The sequence below is a fragment of the Astatotilapia calliptera genome, chromosome 5 (genome assembly GCF_900246225.1).
Source record: "Astatotilapia calliptera chromosome 5, fAstCal1.2, whole genome shotgun sequence".
NCBI lineage: Eukaryota > Metazoa > Chordata > Actinopteri > Cichliformes > Cichlidae > Astatotilapia > Astatotilapia calliptera.
Window position 1 is genome coordinate 3,121,233 of NC_039306.1, and position 27,384 is coordinate 3,148,616.

At 41.1% G+C, this 27,384-nt stretch overlaps 1 protein-coding gene across 9 annotated transcripts; it reads right to left on the minus strand.

Annotated features, from left to right (window-relative positions):
• Positions 1-426: 426 nt before the first annotated feature.
• LOC113021859 (recombining binding protein suppressor of hairless-like protein) lies at positions 427-24,313 on the minus strand. Of its 9 annotated transcripts, none has more exons than XM_026166661.1 (13): positions 23,913-24,313; positions 22,087-22,180; positions 16,713-16,860; positions 11,614-11,748; positions 10,205-10,275; positions 9,980-10,095; positions 7,617-7,794; positions 6,161-6,298; positions 5,019-5,131; positions 2,687-2,827; positions 2,389-2,544; positions 2,137-2,240; positions 427-856 (listed from the first exon to the last, which is right to left on the minus strand). In XM_026166661.1, exons 1-13 carry the CDS (start codon positions 23,916-23,918, stop codon positions 556-558), a joined length of 1,701 nt encoding a protein of 566 aa, XP_026022446.1. In that variant the 5' UTR covers positions 23,919-24,313; the 3' UTR covers positions 427-555. The 9 variants fall into 9 exon arrangements, with proteins under 9 accessions (XP_026022446.1, XP_026022447.1, XP_026022444.1 ...); XM_026166662.1 differs by having other exon boundaries at positions 5,019-5,128; positions 22,087-22,183; XM_026166659.1 differs by having other exon boundaries at positions 22,087-22,183.
• Positions 24,314-27,384: the final 3,071 nt, after the last annotated feature.

Sequence of the window (27,384 nt, forward strand, 5' to 3'; positions counted from 1 at the left end):
ACTGAGATCAACACAGCTGTACATCCAAGTCTGTGCTTCAGCTTTGGTGTTGAAACATCTCTTTTTTTATTAGTCTGTCACTAATTAGCAGGTAAGCAGATTAACAGATGTGATCACATCTGGCTCCAAAATGAGGCTGAGGTCGAACTGCTTACGTGGAAGCTTCAACAGAGAGACATCAGTGACATCAGGGGGCGTCAGCCGTTCTTTTTTTTCCATTTCATCTCCTGTTTCCTGTTAACACTTGTCTAAAGCTATTTAAGGCTTTTAAAATATACAATTTCTGTCAAAGAACTTTGTGCTGAAGCCTCGATTAGAAATCACCGATATGAAAAGTGTCGCGTTAGTTTCAGTCACGTGACCGAGGAACCTGTTTTCATTCGTGTGCACTCGTACCAATGCAAACATAAGATTTTGCTTTCTTACTGAGCTTGAAGAAAACGCTTTAATTTTAATGTGCAGAGCAGATGGAAGGAAGGTAATTATGATGTCACACCTGTCTCCAGTTCAGCTATTTGTACACTTTGATTTCTGTGATTCCTGTGAACAAACGAACTAACTCTGCATGAAGAGGTGAAAATTGGCTCTGGTGAACTCCTGATGGATGGTCTCCAACAGGATGTCATCGTCTTGTCCTCCACCCATCCCTCCTTCTCTCTTCCCTCCTCCGGCTGTCATTCGGGCCGACGGGGGCGGCTGGAGCTCAGGCGTGTAGGTGAAACTGTAGGAGGTGCGGTAAATCAGTCCATCCAGTCGGACGAGAGACAGAGGGACGGTGATGACGCGCCGCAGACAGCGCCAGCCGTCGCTGAAAACCGAAACATCGGGAACGACGCAGAGCAGAGATTTGGGAGACCTGAGAGGAAAAACAAGGACATGAAAGTCAGAGCTGTGGTCTGGAAAATAAATGAGAAGACAAACTTCGAAAGTTGCTGACTGCTGTAAAGATGTAAGGAGCAGGACGTCACTGGAAGCACCAAATGATCTGATCAAATATAAAACAGATAAAGTGAAGACCTTTAAAGAGTTTTTAAAGACATTAAACTTAAAATGTAACTCATCTGTATGAACTGTGTTGTAGAAAGATGCAAAAAGAAAAATAAATACAGTAAAAGGTATAAAAATGTGACAGAAAAAGAAAAGAAAGAAAAAATGCAAATGTGACATTTTTCTATACCTAATACTTCTTCAGTTTCTCCTTTCTGAGAATTTGAATGAAGCTGTTTAAGTTTGAGTATAAACTAAACATAAACGTGTGGCTGGTACGAGGTCTGAGCAGACAGCAGACACTGTGAATGCCCTTTTATAAAATATTTTATTTGAACCTATATTGCGCCTCTGGTTGGCCTGGCAGGGAGGGATCATGTTCCTAATTGGCTGCAGCTTCTTGCACAAACAGCACATTGTGGACGGCTGTTCTTCACACACGCTGCTGCAGAGCTGCGGGACGTTTGCAGAGCCTCGCGGTGAGCCGCTCTCACTGTGACCCTGACTTACGATGCCTCAGCACTTCAGGTGTGGGATCTGGGGTGGATCCTGACTTCAGAGGCCTGTTTTACTTCGGTTTGGTCACATGAGATTCTGTGAGAGCACGGCTGGATGTCAAGTTTCTGTGATGCCCGTCTGTAAATTACAGACGCCCACATAAGAGTTAGAGGGAGGATTGTTCCCTGTGAGCCAAGCTGAGTTCCTCCTACTGATGTTTGGTTATAACATAAACCTCTTTATACATCGCTCTGGTCCAGGCTTGGCTCGGACTATCAGGGCGGATGAATACGGGTAAAGAGGAGACTTTTTTACATTGATGTCATAACTTTCAAAAATGCTTCCAGTTAAAGTTGCTGAAAAAAAATGCCCATCATGTTTTCCCAGAGTCCTGAATTTTATCCTTGAAAATAATATGGTGCATTTTTCTATTTTTAACAAAAACAAATGTTTTAGAAAATCCTCAACAAACTGCGAAAAATCCCTCTAGCTGTGAGAAGCTCCGCCCCCTGCAGGGGCCATATAAATTTAACAGGTTAAGTTTTTAGGTAAAAGGCGCCTGTGACACTATTTTCCAGCTTTATATTTCGATCCTGCTGAAGCAGCTTTCCATGATTCAAAGCTGAAAACGACTCGTGATTGCTCGCTCACTTGTACATGGTCTCTGCTTCGCCGTTGCCGAACCAGACTTTGAGATGAGGAGTGAAGTTTTCTCCGTGAATTTCCAGCATGGCGACGTGCCCTCCACCGTTCACCTGCAGGAAGAAAAAAGGAACTCTGGATCTCCTTGTTTTGACTGAGTGGTTTGCTCCATTTCTAGCTAACAGCACATTTAGGTTTTTATAAAAATATTATAAAACACATGAGAACCACACAATGTGATGGTTTGTCTTGGCACTTCACCTCTAACCCAGTGACAACAGGAAATGGGCTAACTGGTGTCGTGATACAAGCTAGACCCTGATTGAAGGTGAACTCTACGACTTCCACCCCGATGATGGTCCAACAGGACCCGTCATTCAGCACCACTTTGCTGGGATCTCTGACGCTGAACGGGGCCTGAAGGGAAGAAAAAGATAGAGGAGATGGTTAAAAGGAAGAAACATGTCAACAGGACAAACGTGAAGGTGTCAACTGGAAGAAATAAACACAGGCAGGTGGAGGACGAATCGAAAACAAAGGCTGGGAAAGAGAAGAGAACCTGGTACTCTATGATGGCGTCGTTGGTTAGACACAGATAGGCGTGAGGGTTGTCTCTGAACTGAAAGGCGCACTTGTGGAGCTGAGAAACGGGCTCGTCCACGTCTAAGATGGCGTGCTGCTTGTTGACCTTTCGGATCACCTGAAGATGAAGAACTTTAGCTTAGAATCGATTTATGAATAATTAAAATATTTCCCCAATAATAACAACTTAACTGTTAGAAAAAAAAAAGGTGCTATCAGGCATGATTTGGAGGGTCACTGTTTATCTGTTCTAGCAGCTCTTTGAGGCTAATGTGAAATGCAGTTCACATTTGTTTTAGTTGGAGCCAGTTCGCCTGTTTATGTGTGTAAATAAAAATGCATTGAAATCATTTAATTATAAGTCACTGAATTTACAAATAGGTTAAAAACTTTGGTTTATTACAAATGCTAAATACACTGAAACTCAGTGTGCTGATAGAAGAAAAAACAAAGGAAATGAGAGTTTTTAAATATAGAAAAAATGTAAAAAAGTTTAAATGATGCTTTTGTTTGGATTTTGCAGGTGGAGAATTTGAATTTGCTGTCAGGACACTGCAGCTGTGGGAGGATCACAGCTCGAGGCGGTGCGTCTGATTGTGCTTACGGACAGTTTCTAGATATAAAAGGGCTTAATCATCACTTTACAAAGATTTTAACATATTTACACATCCTACTGTGGTCTTATATAACTGTATATTATTCCCAGGTATTATTGCTGAGGGTAATAAAAACATAAATCTGTCTAATACATCTACAATAACAGTTTTTTTTTAGATCTGTTGAAGAAGAAATACCACGGGCTACAAAACCATCCAAATATATCATCTCACAGATGTAGTCAGAGATCAGGAGAGTAAAATAAACAGTGAGCAGCTGTCTGAGATAACACAACCAGCAGAAACTGAGCGATTCGGGTTTTAAAAGATGTACAAACATCATCCAGGTGTATCTGTGGAGGTTGGACACTGAATTAACTGTGGTGTTTTCTGGCGCCGAGTCCAAACCTCAGTATTAAGACACTTAAATGTACCCTAAACTGCACCACACACACAATCTGAAACACTTTGTTCTCGTGCTGCTGAGCGTTTTGTCTTCACCTCTCCGGTCGCTGAACGCCGACCACGACCGCCACAGTCCAACGCCAGCTTTCTCTGTCTTTAAACAAACCGGCTGCAATAGGCCTCAACTACAGAAACATATAGAGGTGTAGTGTGCGGGTATACCCTCACCAATTACCAGCAGGCCAGCAGCTCAGGGTGTTATGACAGCAGTTTAGGAAGTACAGAGAAAGGGTGTGCTCAGTGAAATGTGATGGACTGCAGTGCAGACGTTTGTCTAAGAACAGCTCAAACTGTAAGGATATCTGTGGGATTAGCAGCTTATGTAACACCTGCACAGACACACATCTGGAAGTCATTCAGTATTGAGCAGCGATTATACCTTAACTGATTTTATGGTCAAATAATTAGTGCAGAGCGCACCCATTTCCCCACTAATTTCCAGCTATAGATGGTTATAAAGAGCTTCTTTTGTTGATAAGATATTGAAAAGTCAACATTGATTAATCCAACTTACTTCCAGGAATCTGGTGTCTCGCTAACAAACACTTCAGCAGTGTGTCTGCTTTGGGATTTAAAGATTCTTAGTAAACTAGCAGGATTTTCCCAAATCTCGTGGTTATTGTTTTAATATCCTGAGATGAGCTCAGAGAATTTCAGTCAAGACTTCTGAATTTACAAGGTTGTTTAATCTCAGTGGTCGATTGTTTCATGTATATCAGCCAAACTAGAAACTAGATTTAGGAACATAAACTGTGGCTAATCTGGAAAACACTCCATGTTTCCACCAGAAAAAACTATTTACTGCCCCAAATTTGGAACTAATGACACCTGTGGCTGTGGGAGGGGCTATTCCTAGAAATTTCCTAATGTTTTACAGACGCACACCTGAGATCCAGTCTGACACAATTTTCTTTTCACAGAAAAAAATAAATAAAAATCATTTGATTCTCCATTTTGTAGAAATGTGGCATGGTTAGAAAAAAGGCATTAAAGGGTATCTGGTATTTCTATCATGTTTATTACAAGATTTTTATTATGAGGTTTGTTTCCATCATCTCACTGTGTCGTCCTCTGCAGCTGTTTAATGACACTGACTACAGCAGAGGTTTTCAAAGCTTTGGCTGAGTGCAGATAAAATTCACTGGAATACCAGTGAGGGCACATATGGTGGACAATACAAGGTATGCACTATTCACATACGCTGTGTGTGTGTGCGTGTGTGTGTGCGCGTGCGTGTGTGTGTGTTACCATGGGTGGCAGAGCTGCTCCAGACTCGGTGCACACTAGCTGGACCACACAGCCGTAACAGATGAAGCCTTCGCTCAGCACAAAGCCTCCTTGCTCAGCACACTGGTCATCTACTACCACACACACACACACACACACACACACACACCTATGCATGAATATTCATATTCCTTCCACTGCAGCACACACACACACTGACGGTTAATTTCTGCACATTTTCAGCTTTATTACATTTTTTCCTTGCATGACTTTTCTGCTAACAGAGGGCAAACAGACCGTCGGTGTGCGTGATCGAAGAGAGGACCAAGTGCTGATGGATGAATGACTGAGGTTTGGGTTTTGGTGGTGGGAGGTCCGTGCACACAGGGCACTGTGTTAAATAAATAACCTCACAGATCTTTAAATGGACTCTTCTAGACTTTACTGAGGAAAACCGCTCGCACAGTGACTGTATTTATGCAGGATGGCTGCAGGGCGAGAAGACACGTCTGCTGACTGGAGGATACAAGTTTGACACCATCACAGACAAATCAGAGCCTGTTTTCATAGGTGCCATTTGATTTCTCACACACAGGACACCGCACGAATCCTTCCACATGCTGTGTTCCTACTTCTCTGTTTGGTTTAGGTGAGGATGCTGGAAGAATAAAGCATCCAAAAGACACCATGAGGACCACGGGTGTAGGTTCTGTTTGGGGACACCAGCAGACATACTTCCTGCCTATTTAATTTGTATACAACAATTTCTACCTTATGTGCATCGATTTATAGAAGAGAAATGGGCAATACAACCCAGTAAGAGCTCTAAGCTATTCTGTGTTGCTCAACATAATTATTCTCCACATTGTTCATTCAATGCACTCATTTTACTGAGTGTGACTACAAACAAGAAGCTCAGGCAGCATAACTGTGCTAACATCCTTCATATTACAGTTTGAGGGTAAACGGCAGTTTTATGGGATGTCTGTGTTCTACATCTATGTTTTTCAGTTAAAGTCAAACTGTTAAATCATAAACTGAAAACATTATGACCTTCCCTGTATCCAAAGCATGTGTTTGTGTGTGAATACAAAGCTTTGAATCTACTGTACTGTTTGCACACAAGCCGTGACACATGCTGACACGGACACACACACACTTACCCATGGTGATGGTGAAGGCCGTCCAGTGTCTGGCGCTCGCTATGAAAGCTCCTCTGTCCACCGAGAGGTAACGAGTGCTGACGGTCTGAGAGCGTAAACGGTTAAACAAAGCCACCCTGGAGCAGGATGAGATACACACTGCAGACACACACACACACACACACACACACACACACACACACACACACACACACACACACACACACACACACACACACACACACACACACACACACTGTTAGTGGGATTTAAAGGATGTTTGTGTGGGACAGTCTGAAATTTAACCATTTTGAAAATAAGAAATAAACACAAACAAGCTCTGGTGGCTTGGTGACAGTCATGTGATGGAAACTGATTTTAATCAAACATTTTATTTTATTTTTTTTAAATATCCTGGTGCGTAAATATATTTAGCATAAATAAATCTCTGAGCATCGTGTTTCCTGTGACCCTTTTGTAAAATGACAGCTGGTAAAATGATAGACAATTGTCTCAGTGTGTGTGATGAAGGACAAGTGATGAGCATTTAGTGCAGGTCCACATAAAGTGAGCCACCTGGGAACCTGTGAGGCACAAACATGCACACATGTGTGTTTCCATCACACGTGTGCTCAGGCTTCACAGCAGCTCAGCACTGTGGCATCACAGCAAGAGGATTCCTGATTTGGTCCTTCAGTGAGGAGGTTGCATGTTCTCCCTGCGTCTCTGCATGTTCTGGTTTTCAGGTTAACTCCAGTGTATCAGCACAGGCTGAACTAAGTCACACGAGACCACTGAGACCATCTGCGTTAAACGTAGTCATTCTGTTTGTCCTTCTCTGATCTCATCTCAGGATAATAAAACAACAGCAATAATAATTTACTGAGAATCTGTGTTTAAACTCAACTCAAGTCAATCCGTGCACACCACACAGTGTCATCCCAGCGCTCCCAGGACTGAGGATGAATGCAGGGAATCCTGAATCTATGTGAGGACCTTCCATGACTCCGACCCTAACATTAACCATCAAACTTAAAGGCTTCTTCATAGTTTCCATCTTAATGTCTGCAACGATTCACATGATGCAAACGTCATCAAACAGGCCAAAACACAGAGACAGTTAAATCAACACATTTCCCCCTTTTGTTTCTGAATGAAATCCTTTTCCATAATTTTACTCAATTTCGGTTTCCTTTGATTCATTTTCAGTTTATTTAGGCTCTTTGCTTTTTGTTGTTTTTGCTCATTTTTTTTTTCTTTTTTTACTGTATTTGTCACCAAGGAGACCAAAATAGTAAAAATCATACTAATGTCTAATTGCTAAAGAAATGACAACAGACCTCAAAAGCAAAACAAACACAAATATCCATCTCAGATGATGTGAGACCTTTTCAAATGTTCATTTCTGCCACTTATCCTCAGTTTAAAAATAAATGGAAATCCCTGATTTGCTGGATTAAAAGTGGAATAAACCCACGATCAGCGTTCTTCATGGACTGTCTCTTCTGGGAGGGTTTGGAGATGACTTTGATCATCCGGCTCTGGAAAGAACCCACTTCCTGTCTGTTGTTCAAGAAGAGGCGCAGCAGCAAGCAGAAATGCTTCCTCTTGTCCTGATCAGAGATGAACAGCGACTTGGCGCAAGCGAACATCTGCTGACGAGACACACAGACAGCACGAGTGTGAGACTTATTACACTTCACATAATCAGACGCAGAGGAGGAAACTCTTCAGGAATGTTGTTTTTCATAAATAACTTTAATTGAAATAAACTTTTTCTGGTTATTTTTTTTCTGCTTTTCTCAGCATTTGAAGCTCGGCTGATAGGTCGTACAGTAATAAAGACAAAGCACGTCTGTTTCTCCATCAGTCAGTAAATAAGCGAAAGGCCGGCACACGGGCAGCGTGTTTGCAGCCGTGCAGTTTTTCTATCAGACGCGACTGTTTGTTGAGTCAACAATGGCCTGAAATAAAAGGTTTAATGCTCGTGGCCGAGTAAACACACGCAGAGCTCAAACACAACAGTTCATACATCATCATTCACTTATCTGCTCACTTTCAGACAACCGCCTGAATGAAACTTATTCTAAGGACTCTTTTTACTCTTGTCACAGTAAATATACATGTCATGTATCATATGTCGTAAAAAAAATTGTAGACTTTGCCTTTAATATGAGGTAGTTACAAAAAAAACCACAAATCAAAACAAAAGTATACGACGTGTACAGCTCGCTGTGAAAACACTGGTCGGTTGTTTAACGAGTGTAACAAACGATGTTTATGACAGCGACGTTAATAACTGTGTGTAAAACCGCAGAACTCTCAACAAAGCCGAGGTTTCATCACTGCTGCTTCTTTTCAGCCAAACCAACGTGGTGACAAAGAAAGTTCAGATGTGTGCTTATGGTTGTGAAAGGACCCATTTTAAATCAGTTCGTGACTATTTTCCTTCCTAAAACTGTACAGAGTCGTTTTGGTGCCTAAAACGAACCAAACAGCCGCTGAAAACACGAAAAAGATGAAATAAAAAGAAAGAATTTCTGAAACACATCAGACAACAACAACAGTTCCCTGTGTTATGTGTTTGATCCTGACCTCCACTCTGTATCTTGTGGCAGATGAAAACTTGAAGTGTTGTGTTTCTGATTTCTGCTTGTGCTGGTCACTAATCATGTCTGGCAGTTTTTTATGCACTTCACCTGTTTGGTGAGGCACTCTGGATATTTGGGGCTAAACGTCACATATTCCTGTGTGTGAATTATAGAAATGAGAACCAGAAGTGCAGAATGCAGGAAGCAGATTTCATTTAAAAAGTAAATGGCCTGTATTTGTATAGCGCTTTACTCGTCCCTAAGGACATCCAGTCATCCACCCATTCACACACACATTCACACACTGGTGATGGCAGCTACATTGTAGCCACAGCCACCCTGGGGTGCACTGACAGAGGCGAGGCTGCCGGACACTGGCGCCACCGGGCCCTCTGACCACCAGTAGGCAACGGGTGAAGTGTCTTGCCCAAGGACACAACGACCGAGACTGTCGGAGCCGGGGCTCGAACCGGCAACCTTCCGATTACAAGATGAACTGACAACTCTTGAGTCGCAGTTTTAGTGCTGATATTCAGCTCGATCCAAACTTAAAGAAACTCAGAATGTCGTTTGGCTTTCTGAGCGTTACAGATGATCACAGTGTTGCTCTGTGATGCTTTCACTCCAACACTCTTATTCCACTGAGGGGCAACCAAAGACACTCAGTGTACTTCTATTAAAAAAGGATTTTACATTAACTTGATGTGTGGAGCTGTCAGGTATATTCTGATTTTTTTACACTCTATTATCACGTTTTAGAGCCGTCACGTTACCAAACTTCACTTCCCAAAATCAAAATTTTAGTTAGATTTCACAATGATGATCATTTGAGACATGTAAGACTGGAATGGTAACGGCAACAATTTTGGTCTAATTAGTCTGTAACTTTGCATAATTAATTAAACTTTTGCATATGGGTATTACTGACTTTGTATTAATATTTCAGTTTAATCATCAGCATCATTATAGCATCTCTGATCAGTTATGTCTGAAAATAATAAATTAATACATTCTGCAAATCTTCAGAAAACTGTTCGGGACAAAGACGTGGATGGATGCAGATGGCTCGCTGGTGCCACCTCAGCCCCCATCAGTGAACACCTGGAGATGAATTGAGAGGATAACTAACGGGACAAGGGGGAGCGTAAGTCTCCGAAAATTAGTGTCTGTGTCACAAAAGGAATTTTCTGACCGGGAACGACTGTCGACATAAACAGAGGTTTGCTCACGGCCACCAGAGAGCTCTCACCCTGGAGTTTGGCTGTTCATCGAACACCAGTTTGAATGCGTCTGCCTGTGACTGGCTGGAGCTGTCCAGGCACATGTAACCACACACTCGATACACAGAGTCACCATAACCGGCCGCTGGATGGAAAAGACAATGAGAAGGAAAAACAGCAGTGAGTGGAAGAATGTAAGACATAAAATTCACTCAAATTTTAATGTAAAGCTGACTATAATCATCTTTATGTACCTTTTAAATGGTCCTGCATGACTTTCCATCCATGGCCAGTGATGTAAACACAAGGAGGAGGGCAGAAGAACCTGGAGGTGATGCAGAAACAGTCACTGAAACAGCAGATTTTATCCAACTAAACCAGTTCACGTGCTCATGATTTCACTAATCTCTACATTAAGATTTTCTTCTTCTGTTCATTCATCTGTTAAAATCAGGTGAGTCTCGTGTGTATTACAGGTATTACAAAACGTTTCTCTGCCTTAAACATCACGGGCAACAAACTCAGTCTCACTAATGGGAAATACTGTGAAATGTAAATCACATGACTGGTCAGACAAATAAAGCTTTCTTTGATTTATTCAAATGCATGTCCTGCTCAACATAAAGCAAGTTTAATTATAAGAAACTTGTTTGTTCACAACTCTAACTGTCGTGCATAATAATGGTTAAAGAAGGTGAACGTGCAGCCAGTTCACATCAGCCTTATTCAGCTGCATGAATATGACAGCTCAGGGCAGTTACAGGACACACAGAAGAACAAATTACATCATGAATAATAATCTTCAAAAGAATAATGCAGGACAGAATATGACATTAGAAAATCAAATAACAAAGGAGTTTTGATCATGCAAATTATCCTTAACACACAGCCTGGCTCTCATGAAACTGGCTGCACATAAAAAACTGCAAATAAACTTTGCAGTTTCTCAAAAACTCAAAAGTATATTCACCTTCCTCTACTTCAAGTCTTTAATCTCATCTTTAATTTTAGTTTTGTGTGCCAGTTGCTAGCTGTAGCTAGAGGTGGTTTGTTATTAAGTTTCCACCAAATGTCAAATATGTTGCAGATTTCTTATTCATTTCCTGCTTTCTGTGACTTCATGTGTAAGCAAACAGGATTTCTTTGGGGTTTGGGTCCAAAAGAAATCATCTGTTGTTCTCGAGGAAATCATTTTATCACTGTTTTATGACACTTTGTGGATCTGTGTAGATATTAAAGTAACTGCCAAATAAACTTGGAAATCTGAGCCTGTCCCTCAGATCAGTCAGACGAATCTGTTTGTTAGAAAAAGATTTCTGTGTTGGGTTTAATAAAATGTGTTAATGCTGCAAGTTTATTTGTGTAATGTCTTGATGCATGCTCAATCATCATCATCATTGATCAATGAGATTAATGCACGCAGATTAATGATCATAAACTGACCTCACAGCCCATTGTTTATTCATGCGCCTGGTTTCAGTCATTGTGCAAATAAACTGTTTATAAAGTTGGGGAAACCTGCAGTCAGCTGAGACTGAAGAAGTCACCTGGATGAGTGACGAAACGTTTCTCCCACTGAAAACGTTACGTCCAGATGAACAGAATCAACTGTTTTTGGATTATTTGTGTAATCTATTTTATTTCTATAAAATCATCACCACACCTTTTCTCATTGCCGTAGGACTTCTGAGCGACCTTGGCGTGCAGGATGGTGACACTCTGGTCTGCGTGGGCTTCTCGTCCTAGATCTGCTGATGTTCCCAGTAACTGACAGCCTTGAAACCCTGAGTTCAGTCTCCTGATTGGACGACAAGGATGTTTGTCACAAAGAAACGCAAAAAACAACACATAGTGTGTTTGTGAGGAAAAGCCAAGATTCTGATGGTGCTCAACAGAAAAACTATGCATAAAAGTGTTGATGGAGGTGCAAATGTTTGTGCAAATTTTATGACATAAAATAACTCAGCAGTTGTTAGTTTATCTACAAGTGTGAACATCACTGTAGCACTTTAGGAAAAATCAGGGGTCACAAATATTCATAATACAGGAATGACCAGTGCTCCAAAACATCTTCCATCACCATCATCGTCTGACTTTAAATCAGGCCCGTTTCTAAACTGTGTGATGTCTGCAGCATCTCAGCCCAGTTTGGTGTTTTTCACAGAAAGTAAATGTGTGCAACGAGACTCCGTTTCAGGCAGACAGCTCACTGCCATCATAAACGAACACATGGACGTGGTTAAAGTGGTGAAAACCTGCTCGTTTCCTTAAAAAACAAAGCTGAGTGACACATGAATGAAGCAGACTAGAGTTTTACCACCATGTTATCAAGAAACGAATCCCACTGTAGTTTGAATTACACTTTTGTTCATGTTCCCACAAAGTAGCTCAGACTAAGCACACAATTATCATCAGCAGACACTCCATCCATCTTTAGAAGAGACTCAACAGCAGCAGATATAAATACAGGCAAGCCAAAGATGGGATAACAGTGTTGTTAGAGACTCATTAAAACATGGAACAGTTCTTTTTATAGCTGGAAAACATTCGCCTGTTTCTACCAGCACAGAGAGAAAAGACAGGAGACGCAGTAATGTCACATTTTCACAAATTTAAGTTTCAGATACAGACTCTGGACCAAATGAAAGCAAAATAATCCTGTCTGATCAGAACTAGTTAACTTACAGGTTACTCGTACAAAAATAACATGTTAATACACATATGCTGATGCATATACATGCAGTTTATTATTCAATTCATGCTACTTTATATGCAGTTTAGATTTACAGTTTAGATCTATGGTTGCTTTTCTTTGTTGATCACTTGACTTCTGCATTCATGCTTATTTCATTTCTTCTTCTGGCCTCTGGTTTTTTCTTGTTTCATTTTGTTCCACAGAGCATCTTTGCTCATGTCTGGATCCATATTTTTCATTTTTTAGTAGATTTACATGTTCACAGTTAAAACAGTCAAAAGGATAAAACTTTTAGAACAGGGTGGACTCCTTGTACATACCCTGACCTCACTATTCAAAACTTGGGCCATGTTTAATATGAACATATGCCAACGGAGATATATGGATGTGTATGCATGTTTGGTTTTTCTTGCAAATAAAGCGAAACATTATTCAAATATAGGCAGAACTTAAAAGCTATTGTTTAATCACATTATTTGTTTCATGTATTGTTCATTTTCTCCTCTGATTGACATTTAATTTAAAGAAAAAACCCTCAAAGTCTTATTTCCAGTCATTAAATTTTAGATATTTCATGTTTTGACAGCAGGTAAGTGAACAGCAGGTAAGTGAACAGCAGGTAAGTGAACAGCAGGTAAGTGAACAGCAGGTAAGTGAACAGCGGGTGAGCCACTGCCAGAACAAAACTAGACTAAGTGGACAAAAGATTCCTGAAGCACAAATACAGACTTGGGTTTTCTGAATGGACATTTAGTATTTGATATTATGTTTCCACTTGCTGGGTCTTTTGTAATTACAAGACAACAAAGCAGTGCTTTAATCAAATAAAGGCTTTACACTTAGATTTTAATGCTTTTATTAGTCCCACAATTTCCCCTTGTGGGACTAATAAAGGTATCTTATCTTATCTTTTTCTATTCATTTAATCCTGAGTTTGAGCAGGTTATTTACAACCTTTTTACTTTGTAAAGTGTTCATTACTTCTGTTAACGCGGCCTCCTTCTGTGTGATTAGATTTTAAATGCTGAGCTGAACAGCAGGCAAAAGGCTGAAAGAACAAGCTGACTGACCCCGTGTTGCTCTGCTAACAATAGCGCCTGTCACATTAGCTGTGTTTTCTCCCCGCTGTAGCGATGTAATGAGGAGCCAGACACAGAGTTACGACCCCGGGGCCTGGAGTCTGGAATGCTACTCCTAATGAAGACTATCGACACGAGAGGAGGAGAGGAGGAGAGGAGAGGAGGAAGGCAAGGGAATAAGGAAGGACTCAAAAGACAGCTGAATTATGTAAGTGGTTAAAAATCAACCTGCTGCGGTTTCCTGTGGCAGCCACCAAGTTCTCACACAAATTTAAGGTAACAGCAAATACTTTCCATTCACAACTATTATCTGGATATTAAGATATTAAAAAAGTAGAGAAACTGAGAGTGACTAAAGTCCCAAACAGAGATGCCACAGTGGATGTTTGAGCTTCACATGCAGACTTTGGACTCTTCAGTACAGAAACATGACTTCAAGCTTTAAGTAGAAAGAAATTCATGTTTTAACAACTCTTAAGAAATATTTCCAATCCTATTATGACAAACAACAAACTTTAACTCAGTTCTATTACAATAACTCTAAAATCACAAAAAATGGAAAAAAAAAGTATCACTTCTCTTTCTTATGGTTTATATTATTTTTGAAGCCCTTAAACTGTTACTGAGCACAGAAAGCATTTAGCAAATATATTATTTGTGCACTTAGAAAAGTCACCAAGGATACAAGTCCTTCTATAATCTCGACCCTGATGATGACACATGTATTCAGACCAGCTGGTCTCCATAAGGGCGAGCGCCTGCTTGGCCAGCTGTACTGAACATCAGATCCTACTAACGCCTCTCTCCACGGGTCAGGGTTCAGACTTGAATGGCTGTGTGTGTCTTCACCAGTTTGTAGTTTAAATTAGACCTTCACATTTTCACAGGTCAAAGGGCAGGCGTCAGGAGCGCAGGGCTCCTGGTATTTCACACCAGGAACACAGAATGAACTGAAGAAGGACGGGGGGAGGGGTGGACAGAAATACACTTGCATCTACATCTTCTGCTCCAGATGTTGTTCTAGCACACAAGTATTTGAAAGTTTAAAATCACTACAATTACTGGGTTTGTTAGTATGATGAACTCAACAGGTGTCTGGGCCCTAAAATCCACAAGTGGAAGAAAAGTTTTTTAAATTAGAAGTTTTAGAACCTTCAGAGAATTTAGATCCAAGCTGGTGAGGAGCAGGAGGTTGATTAAGAATAAAGTGTATTTCTCGACTGGTTGTGAGTGGCTGCTGGAGTTTCGAGCTTGCAGCTATTGTTTGGTGAAACTGGTCACATAGAAAGGACTGCACCTAAACCCTCTATGTGATTGCTGGGTTCGAGCAGATTGCCCAGGTCAGTTGTAGTTTGCATGGAAGTGTCGACTTGTCTGCAAAAACTCAATATTTACACTGTGGGCTGCAGTAAAACCTAAAAAAGTGGGACGCAAACTGAAAATAGAAAACATTTACCTTTAAAATACAAGCTGAACCTTACTGACATGTTTACTTTGAAGGCAAACAGTGTTTGCAGACAAGTTGGGGTCTTCCATGCAAACCACCGGGAGGTTTTTGGTACATCATGTGAAACCTCTTTGTGACCAGTTTTATTCTAGAAACTGCCAGCAACCTCCTACAACCGCATACCAACTGGTTGCAGAATGCATGGTTTCCTAGCAACTGGTGATTACCAGGTTGGTCTCTGATCGATCTCTAGGTCTGCATGGGGCTTGCCAGAAACCTTCAGTAACCACCTGCAACTGTTTGGGATAATACTCATTTTCCCCTTATGACCAGTGGCTGCCAGATGGTCGCCTGTGTGACTGGGGCCTTTCTGAACTACTGGGAATTGTTGGTTGCTGTAGTTTGGACACCAGTGTGTGATTTGTGGGCTGACTGGTTTAGCATATGATTATGGGATAAGATGTTGCTTCAACCAAAACAGAAGTGGAGCTCCAAGCCATAGACAGTATATAAAAGATGGCTGTAGCTTTTAAGTTTGACAGTGACGTGGAAATAAAGCAGCTTTCTTTCTGATGACCAGCAGGGGGCGACCATTCTGTTTGCAAAATAAAGTCCAGCTGTATAAGGGTTTATGTAGAAATGCTTCCTGCAACTCCCAAATAAAAAATGAGAATGAAGCATGCTTCAGGAAAGACCTCAGCACATCTGGGTTCACAAAACCAAGATAGCAACAGCTTAAATGCACAGCTTTAAAACTGGACCTCAGTAACTAAGCTGCCATGCCAAGTTGGATACATCCATCTTTTATATACAGTCTATGCTCCAGTCTTTTTCAAAATACATTTAAGTTTTCAGAGCTAAATGCCAGAAAGACAGTAACACCCAATCAGATTATATGTTCAGGTCACACGACTTATTCATAAAAACAAATATCCTATCATGTGCAGGATTTTAACATAAATATCATAATTCAAACTGTTTTGGTTCGTCTGACATGAACAGTTCCTGCCACATGGGACTCGTTTTCTTTGGCCTCAAAACTGTTAATGTAATCACATTACTTTAGTAATGACATTAGAGTGAGAAAGCTGAACATTAGAGAGTCACTGATCAGTCACAAATTATCTGTAAAACACTTGATGAACTTTAGGAAGCAGAAACATTTGTGCGCTCGTGCGCCGTAGCAGGTCTCACCTCTCCAAACTTCTCCGCGCGCTCAACATTGTTCGGATTTCAAAGGCCGGGGGGCGGGGTCTCTACCTCCCCAAATACTTCTTGGCACTTTTATACCTCCTCACCATCACTGCACCACTTCATTCCAACAGTGAGTAAAACCGAGCGAAGGTCAGCGCGGCAGAAACACGAAGCTGACCTGAAACTTTTTCACGTCCACGCGCTCATTCCTCACCTCCTCTCCGAGACTTTGGGATAAACTCCAGCAAACCGTGACCTCACCTTTCCCGACCCGGGACACCCTGCGTGCGTGTGTTTCGGGACTTTTGTCGCAGAGGTCTGAGCACCCGGCTGGTTCTCCGTCTTACCTGTCCCATCCACCCGTCCGTGCTGCATCGTGTCCGGACGGCAGCGTCCCCAGGTGAGTCAGCGGGCTGATTGGGTCCGGGGACAGGGGAGGGGGGTATAACAGAGCGGTGTCTGCCTCGGGGAAGCCAGGTCGGTGCAGCAGTGTTTCTGAGAGGAAACGAAGTGTTAGATTGATTACACAGTGAAACTGTTTAAAGCAGAGATTAACACGATGAGTCAGATCACAGTGTCGCATCATTTAAACTTCATTTAACCGAGTGAAATAGGAGATGTGTGCAGGACAACGCGGTGCTTTGCAGCCTGCTTCAAGAGCAAAGGTATGCCCAAAGCAGAAATCATCGAGTTCATCGTGTAATATGGTCACATGTGATATGTGTGCATGAAAGTTTTAACTGAATTGTCTTAATTTAATATCTGATTAATAATTTTAACCAGTTTTCAAGTAATCCAGTCAAACAGACTGGACTTTAAAATGCAACAATTCGCTGTTTTTCTTGATTAAAGTAAAAATCTTTAAATTTTAAACTAAAAAAATGGGCTCAGCTTCTGGGAGGAAAATAAAACTCAAAACTGAGTTATTCTGTGGCATTCAGAGAAAACAGTTAAGTTATTATTCACTGAAATGATCTGTGGATAAATTGTTAATGAAAATAATTGTTAGTCAAATGCCAACACAAGCAGTTTGTGACTGAGAGTTTCCAAGGAGGCTTTCAAAATTTAAGGAGCTTGGAAAAGCCTCTGAAAGTTGGATGTTGGATAAGGTCCAGTTTGGACATTATTATCAGTATTGATCATGATAATAATGCACTAATAAAGACAAGTTCTCACTGATGTTATTATGATTTTTGTACGGTTTTAGCTGCAGTAAGTGTTTACATTGAAGTGAAACAAATGATGAGTCAGTGAAATGAAGTGGAAAGATAATTAAAGGTCACTAAAAGCATAACATTTGAAAATAGATGTGAGTGTAAGACAGAGGGAAAGAGGCTTTGGGTTCACACTGGTTGCCTGGAGGTGATGCTTCAGGCAGTCAAAGCCACCATTCAGGGAGAGTCTGCTCGAGCACAGAGACGGGTCAGGGCTCACGTGGTTAAGTCAACACAGTCAGTCAGAGAGAAGCTTAATCATACAGCCATACAGGCAGGTGGACAGACTGGAGGTGACAGAGTCATGATACAGGCGCATGATCAGCGATGCCGTGTCTCTGGGAAACTTTACACGGGTCAGCAGTGCAGGCGTGACTAAAGAGGGGCTCCTGGGCTATCAGTGCAGCCATGGGTACAAATTACTGGGTACAAGGGGTCCACACCTCCTTTTTCTAGGGGAAAAAAGTGTGTGTCATTATGAATAATAATGCAGTGCTCAGTCTGGAACTCATTCAGCCAATAATTACATGAATAGCTGCAGTTTTTCTTTATTTTTTCTTTTGCCTTTTGCATTTTTGAGAACTACTCAAGTGAATCAAAACAGAAATGCAATGAACTACAAATATATCCAGATATGTTTGTGAAAGAGTGGTAAAACGTTGTTAGTTAAACAGCTGTCGATGACTTTATTTGTTGTCTCACATGCTGACGAGATGAAAAAATGAATTTCTCTTTTGCACTAAATGCATAAAACCAAACATTGGTGAGTTTTTGTTTGTCCAAAGGTTTACGACACAGACTCAACCTAGACCTACTCCTAAGTTTGTTTGTGTTTTAAATAAAAGGAGAGCTGGGACTGAGAAGCTGTTCTGCACAGCCACATTCAGACTTTCAGTCCTTTTGTATAACGGTATTATTCCCTGCATGCGATGCATTTAGAGGACACATACCCTGACAGGCTCTGTACTCCTAATAATCCTGCTGATGATAATCTACCCACCTGAGCCGCAGTCAGGTCTTCATATAACCGGGCTCAGGTCCGTTTATGTTCGCGGGCAGATGATAATAAAAGGCGGTGGAGGAAGTCGGGGTGTAATTCAAAGACAGGCAGGTAGTGAAACTGCTCGCAGTAGCAGACTTACATCTGGTTCTAATCTAAATCTAACAACAAGAAGTGCTGTGTGTTCATCTCAATATGGTCTCCAGCTGCCACTCAAACCCCAAACCGCCTACAGAACAACCGCAGCCTCTCCGCCCGTCTCCCTGTATACATCCAAACTGCTCTCTCTGATCTCCAGCTTTTCTACATCCTTTCTTTCCCCTCACGCTCACTCTGGCTCTCTTTATGTTACACAAACATATGACCTCCATCTCTGTCCAGCTTTCTAATCTCTGAAGCTCAGAGCTGATGTGTTTTCCTCTCAGTGTGAGTCCAGCCTGTCAGTCAAACTTCTGTCCTTTCTGTTTTTCCACATCTTGCTCTTTCACCTGCTGTTTTAATCTCAGTGCTTCCTCTTAACATTGCATATGTTCAGTCATATTCACACTGACAGAACATAAAGTCAGTAGAAAACACTGCCATCCATTGATCTGTCTAAAAAGCAGACCTTTAATGAAAGTCTGTGTAGCAGGAATGTTTTTTACACCCTTTATTTGTTTACTGATTCGCCTCCTCAGATTTATCAAGTTTGTTTTTGTTCCCGTTCTATAAAATATTGCAGTTTTTTCCAAGCTGCTGGTGTGTGTTATATACCAGATGTCTTTGGCAGCTTTACACAACGCCGATAGAGAGACGAGGCTGTTTTTTGATGTGTAGCATTACTGTTGTGAAAGGAAGCAGTTTAGCCCACAGAACAATGATAACCACAGTTTATTAACACAACTGTGGACATTTAAGTTTTATCGTACTGAATGATGCATGCCTAATTCCATATCTGTGCACAGGCCACAGCCTTGAGGCTTCCCTCATTTCTTTATTTTTTGTTTCCAAAGGAGATTATCTTGTTTTTTTCAAGTTATCTGCAGCAAAACAATGTTTTTGTTTGTTAAGCCACTTATCTCTAAATGTTTTTATCTATTTTTTATTTATAAAAGAAAACATAAAAATGTGTTTTTGTATTAACAAGGTGATTACCAAAGAAATATTAGCCAGCAATTTGATATATCTCATCATAGTGTACAGTGTATGCCTAAAACAAAAACCTGTCTGCTTCAGATGAACAGTGTCTGAAGTCATGTCCTTAAGAAACAGGAAGAGAATCCAGCAAAGACCCAACAGAGAACCTGAGAAAAGCATCTGGATCTTTATTTGATCCATTTGCTATTCAAGCTTCAGCAGAAATGTTATCAGTGGAAAGGCGGCTGAAGCCAATCTGAAGGAAGTGTGCCAGACTATATCAGAACATCTCTTCATAAATCGCTGCACCTACTTCCAATGTTAATGAAATCGAGGTGACTCGAGATTGTTGCACAGTGCTTTATAATCTGAGGTGTGTATTTGTGACAAGTCGGGAAACAATCTTACAAGTGACCCAATCAGATCTGGAGCCAGTATTTCACCATCATGATGTTTGACCCCAAATCCAGCTGTTTAAATAAGAAATATTTGTGCCTCCAGAAGATTCATTGTTCTCAATTGACAGATAAGGTAAAAATGACATTTTAATAATGTCTGCTCATAAACTGAAAGTAAAATTCAAATCAGTGCAAATTATTCTTCAGAGGAATAACTATCAGATACAGGGATCTATCAGGGCAGCTCAATTTTCTTTCTTTGAAAGTGTTTTCTGGCAGTTGAGCTTGACGTGTCAGGTACTTGTGGCATTTTTCAACAAGCAGGGTTACTGTTGAACTGCTACTCGTTCATAGAGGTTTGATGGAGCTTGAGTTTTAGAGTTAGTACAGTTTAGTAACAAGCAAAAAGAAACAGAGAATGAAAGGAGACACACAGCTTCCCTTAATAGTCACATTAACAAGAACCGATTCACTTTCACTGTGAGCGCTAACACTTCTAACCTGTAAATTAAGTCTTTCTTTGCTTGTTTCATTTGACTTTTGATAAACTGAGACTCAGAAACTTTCTAAACGGATGTCTGAAAGGTAAGATTATCTGTCACCATTTTAACCTCAGGGTCATGACCCCAGGGGGGCGGTGCGGCATCATTATCAGAGGCTGACGTGGACGATGGTAAATAAGATGTTTTCACATGTCAGGCATTCGTTTATGACAGCTCCACTCAGTTCATGTCACCATTGACTGGTCTTTCGAAACTTCACTTATCAAATTGAACCCTAGTTTCCAGATGTTTTTTTTCTCTTTTCACAACATATAATGATATTTTTTTACGTTCTTTTTTTTCGCACTTAAAAAATTCAAATTGCGGTCTGATGACCATAATAATGTCAGAACAGTTTTATGTGAGAATTCAGGTTTCTGTCATGAGATGCTTTATGTCACAGAACTGACAAAAGGCCGTGTACTGTTCGTCACAGGCACTGCTGAGCATAGAAATCATAATTTGGCCAATTGATTTTTTTGGTTTCTTTACTAATTTTAGTGGAAATGGATGTTAAAAGGTAATGTGATTAGTTCAGTTCGGTCTTGGTTTCAGGACCACATCAAATTTACAGATGAATTGACATAAAAATCTTCAGAGGTTTGGCCCAGTGTAGACATTCAGATCAGGAACCACGATTCTCTGTAAGGATTCTTTACCATAAAGATAGTATAAAAAGAGTTATTCTGTCCAAATACCTATCATAATCAAATAAGTAAAATTGGGAGACATCATCTTGATGTCCTCAAGAAATAATTTCAGCTAACTAGTCTGGATCATTTCTATATCCAGGGAAATAACTCTGAGTCACAGCCTCTGAGGCTAAAAATGATTTATCTCGTGTAACTGGAAATATCCAAGAAGTCTGTGCTTTAGTTTGGGTGAGTAAAATCCTAACCTAGTCTAGAATGCTGCTGAGCACAAATTAAGAGTTGTTATTCTGATTGTTGTGCATTTTATTCATGCAGCTTGCTAACTAGCCTTGCTGGCTTTACCTAGTAGGTTAGTACTTGACCTTCTTGTTTAAATAACAGTGAGAATGTCGGGCTCCCAACATTAAACAGGACTACAACCAACATGCAAACATTAAGGCTTCAAAGTGGAACTCAAAAAACAATGGGTGAAGTGACGGTGGCTTCATCTTTCATATACAGTCTATGCTCGAGTCACACTCTGTGTGGAGGACATGTTCAGCTCAGGTCGAGGTACGTACCCTCTTTATTCTATCACTGTTCAGTTACAGTAGCTAATGTCACGATACGTAGAACACAACTGCATTTCGTTTGTTACATTTTCCTAATATTTCACACTCAACAGAACCACACAAGTATTCACGCTGTATTCAGGTTTGGCCAGCAGAGGGAGCTGCAGCCACCATAGCACCACCGCAAAAGTGCTTTCCAATAAGTTAGTTTTATTTATTTATAGGATTACAAAATAATACTACTAACCTTTCCTGCCATCTTCCCCGACATCCAGTTCATTCATGATGGGCGTGGCCTCTGCTGAATTTAGAATGGGGTGTTCCTCGGGTCCATGGTCACTCTGCTTTTTTAGAAAAAGTTCAGGTTTAACAGAGAAATGTAAGTGACATAGACCAACAAATGCACACCTAGCAGATAGTCTTAAGGGGGAATAGAACAATGACTTCACTGTCGAGTACTGAGTCCAAGAGCTGTGTAATTCTTTTCAGGCAGCTGTCGACTAAACATTAGGTTGGCTTTGTGTTGCAGTTTGATGGTCCACTGAAATCAGATGTTTTTCTGCTGCTGGGTTCACTATCTGTGTAAAAGCTTCAGAAATGCTGACGGGCGACAACATACGTGGCTTTGAAGAACTTACAGGGTGAAAAAACAAACCATGAGAACTTCAGCATCGGCTAAAAAACAGCACGTAATAACATCACGTTATGGTCTTACTGTTAGCTGACCTGAAGTCAAACTGTTGTCCTGCAGCTTTCTGGTTTAGATGCTCCTGTTGTTGTTTGTATTCTGGCCTAAAAGTTAGAAAAAAAATCTGTTCTATACATCAGTTTCTGCCCATCACGACTGCAGCGTAGTTAAAATGTCCAGCAATCAGTCCAATGATCAGTCAGACCAGAGCAGAGCTTCTACTACACCTTACAGTCACGCTTCAGTAAGAGGGGGCTCTGGTGTATCTGCGCGTGTTCATGTTTGCACTTCATCCCGGACCTGTTATCAGGCCATGCTGTGTGTGTGTGTGTGTGTGTGTGTGTGTGTGTGTGTGTGTGTGTGTGTGTGTGTGTGTGTGTGTGTGTGTGTGTGTGTGTGTGTGTGTGTGTGTGTGTGTGTGTGTGGATAAGGAGATAATCACCTGTTACCAAACTGCAGATTTCTCATACACACCTTCCTCTTCAGCAAACACTGCAGGTACTTGCAGGCTGATTTTTTTTCTACATTTATCTAACATCAGGTTTTCATTAATTCATTCAGTTAGCCAAAAATGCAAATAGCTTCATTCTTCACTCTTTTTTTATACTTTAACATGTGGGGAAGAAGGTTTTTAGTCATAAAAAAACACCAAACATTAAAAACAGTCCCATAAAAAGGTAAACCCCCTCAGAAGCTCTTTCTAGAAACAAAGGCACAATAATGAGCAATTTTCAAGGTAACATTGCTTCAGTTTATTTGAGGAACATGCAAGTTAGTCATTGAGAAGGGCTGTTATTTACAATCTGTAAATCAGTCCTGCTGGCAGTACAAGATACTGTGTTACCTTCATAACACGAGGAAAACACCCTCTGCTAATGAGTGAGCATTTAGCAGCAGATTTCTAAGGAAACTGAGAACAGAAGAAATCCAGAAAACTTTTCATTTTTCAAGCCTTTAGCTTTATGATTCTCCTCTCTCCAGCACATACCTCCACCTCTCCAGGCTCTCCTCCACCTGCTCCCTACTCTCGCTACAAATCACCGTGTCATCTGCAAACATCATCATCCACAGAGCATCCTGCCTGACCTCATCTGTCAGGCCGTCCATCACCACTGCAAATAAAAAGGAGCTCAGAGCAGCTCCCTGACATAATCCTACCCCCACCGTGAAACGTCAGCCTTTAGAGAGCGAGTCTTTCATGCAAAGCTTACCATGTACTGACTTCATATTCTCACACAGATTTTAGTGCTATTGATCTTTAAATAAAAATTCCAACTTATTTCCAATTTGTTGACCTACCTTGATTATAACAGGATGAACAAGCAAATCTGTGTTTTGGGTTTGTACCCTCAGAGTTGTAGAAATTCATGTTTACATGTAAATACCTTCATGTGTGAGCCTGACGTTTCGTGCAGTGTCTCTGTGTTTCACAATCAGCAATAACATCTGCAAAGAACATTAAAGCCCGACAAAAACAAACAACAGGAGTCAACAAGATGCCTGTGCTTTCCATCTGTCAGCAGTCACCGGACCAAAAACACATGCTACAGCTCCTGTGATTTACTGCCAGCTCTGACCAATGCTGAAACTGCCAGCTTTGTAAAAATCCTGTGAAAGGGCTTTGTGTTGGTTGGTGATGTGAGATGCCAGATAAACAGTTTGGAGTCACATTTGTCAACCTCTTTTGAGCAGCGAGGGACAGATGGAGAAGAATGGATCCAAAACAAGCTGAAACATATTCAATGTTTTGACTGAAATGTGCTGGGATCCTGCTCATTCTTTCTTGGCTCTGTGTGCGCACGGACATGGCCACAAGTCACTTTATTTGGGTTAAAAAAACTGGAGATGAGTTTTAATTAAGGCAGATAAACAACAGCCAAAAAGAAACTGCTTCTCAGTTAAAAGATTAGTCATATAATCAAAAAATGGATTAATTCAGAAATAATCAGTTTAGCCAATAATCAATTTGTTACAAATCTTTCCTTCAGTAACGTGATAATTCTGATCACCATCAGGCCTAATGCAGCTTAAACGTCCTGTAAATGTGCTCTGCAGGTGCTGAAGCAATGCCCATGCCCGGTGAGAGTTCCTTCTGTCCACTGCCTTCAGTGTGAGTTGAATCAGGGAAGAGTGCAGGGAAAGCAGGAAAATGCATCAACATGTTCTTCTCCCAGAGGGAGCAGCACTAACAGGAAACCCAGGCCTGATAATGTGCTGTTGTCTAAGTGTGTCTGTGATCGTCTGTGCTCTGACTTTGTTCGGTAACAGCACAAACGTGTCCATTCAGACGAGCTGATGGGAAGCTAAGAAATCTGCAAAAATGTGGAAATGGAGCCTCTGACATAAAACTGATTCTTTAGACAGTAATAGTAAAAATTATGTAAGTACTTTTACTTAGTGTTTACTGGTGTAGTGGAGGTTACATCACTACAATCACAGACAATTAGAAATTATATTCCACAGCTTTCATCTGATGATGATATGACTCATTATGGATTTACTGATCAATTTACAAAACTCACTGAAAGCAACAATAATGTTACTTTTTCATAAACTAAACAGGAAGTATGAAATTGAATGTGTTTGTATGTAACAGGATCGATGCAGCTGAGCTTTAGTTTTAGCTGTTTGAGTCTTTTCACTGATGGATGTAGACCGCAGAAAGAAAATAGTTACATGAAAAACATGTAACAAGGGTTGTAATGGGATCCTGCTTTTTTGAAAGTGTCTTTTAAATGTGTTGATGGAGTCTTAACCATGAATGCCATTTGGTTCCATCAGATTCAAGACAACGCAAACATCCTCTCCGCTGAAATCTCCAAACCAGAGAAACCCAAACTTAAATAGTGCAGATGATTTGGAGATGGACTGTCCTTAAACACAGCTGATGGTCGTATTATGACATTTATGAGTTTGACCTTTTACCCTCTTTAAATATCAGCTTTAAAAATGACACGTGGATAAATCCAGAGGTTCATTTTTGCTTGCCTGAGCTCGAAAAGAACTTTAAAGAACAGTTTGTGTTTCATCTCTCGTGGTAAAGTCACCTTCACGCCAACATCAACAATATCTCTGCTCTCTGACTGCCTTGTTACAAGTAGCTGAGTAAACTGCACGGTTGATTTACTCTCCAGTATGTGGCATCAAACTGCTCCTCACAAGCATCTAGCTGCCTTTCTAAATGTGATTTTGTATTTTAAAGCACATTTTCTTTAAAATTAGGAAGCCCATTCAAATACATTATACTGTCATGCTGCAGTTGCACAATATAATGTGCTGTTCATAAAACTGATATCACAGTGGACAGTTAAGATACTGTAGTGAATATATTTCCAAGAGTGGTTGGCGAGCAGACCATCTAAGTTTGTTTACTGTGCTAATGGAAGGAAACAGGAGCTCGAAGTAAGACTCACACTGTTAGCAGCCTCGCAGCCACAGCGAAGCGGCAGCCGTCACACCACCAACCGTCATGAAATGTTTAACGAGAAAATATTGGCTCTGAGCTGAAAGATTCTCTTTGTGGATAATTATAGAACATATGCTGCTCTGTGACCCGGGCTGAGGCAGAGCTTGTGATACGTGTGTGTGTCTGCAGCGCACACGCTGAGCGGCGGCAGGATCCAGTGGGATTGTTGTTTAGTGGGGGAGACAGAAAAGGGGAGGTGGGGGCTGGTTGCTGCCCTGTGGGTACAGAAAGCTGTACCACACACACACACACACACACACACACACACCACACAACACACACGCCTTCCCTAGCAAGGTTATTATTGATAACGAAAACTAACGAAATAATGAAAACTTGAAGTGAAAAAAACATTTTTCGTTAATGGAAATAAAAATAAAAACGAGACTTTGCCAAAAAAGGAAAACTAACTAAACTGTAATGAGTGCCTCACAAAACTAAAATTAAACTGAATTTATAGCAAAAATGTGTTTAGTTTCACTGATGTGTGCGTGTCATACAATAGTCTAGCGTGAAAATGAGGTGGTTTCCAGGTTTTTTTTTGCTGTGTCTCACTATGCCAGCAGGTGGCAGTACGTTAGTCGAGTCGTCTGTGTTGCTGCTTCGTCCACGCGCAAAATCGTGTCAGCAAAAGTCGGGAGAAAGTGCCAGAGTCTAATTTGGGATTGCTTTGATTGGTAATCTAGCTTACCTTGAAGGTCAGGGAGCACGCCCAACCCTCATCCCCAGAAACAGAAGCTAACTCCAGGCAAGGCAGCGTGATGCATCCAGAGACAACTCCACAAAAAACATTAATGCAGTGCTTCAATCGGCGACCTGATGGCTACTGGTTGGTCAGTTCGCAGGAACATCACAAGCGAGACGAAGCGTTGGCGAATATGTTTATTGAGACTGGTATACATGCAGTTTGTGGGGATAGGTGAATTGGATAATCCAAATTGCCACTAGGTGTGAATGTGCGAGTGAATGTGAGTGTGAATGGTTGTCTGTCCCTGTGTGTCAGCCCTGCGACAGACTGGCGACCTGTCCAGGGTGTACCCCGCCTCTCGCCCTATGACAGCTGGGATAGGCTCCAGCGCCCCCCGCGACCCTGAAAAGGATAATGGATGGATGGAGACCGGGATATCTACACAACTGTGTGAGTCAATTGTCTTCAAAAAGTTTAGTAATTCACTTGAACCAAAATTAGGAACACCTGGTTCTGCAAGAGTTCATAGCCTCATTGGGGCCAAGATATATCTTTTTATAGGTACCTGGTACCAAAGGTTGTTCATCTGCCCTCATTTCCTTTTCCTTTTCTTTTAAAGAACCCATTGGTTCCCCATAGGTGGGAATGTGAGTTGTCTGTCTCTGCGTGTTAGCCCTGCGACAGACTGGCAACCTGTCCAGGG

Bases quoted from the DNA above. Each gene is read 5' to 3' on its own strand.
- LOC113021859 (XM_026166659.1), bottom strand. The intron at 11,749-16,712 runs GTAAGACGGAGA...TCGTCCAATCAG, and splicing joins CGGACGGGTGGATGGGACAG to GAGACTGAACTCAGGGTTTC. The intron at 2,828-5,018 runs GTAACACACACA...CTTCATCTTCAG, and splicing joins GAGCAGCTCTGCCACCCATG to GTGATCCGAAAGGTCAACAA.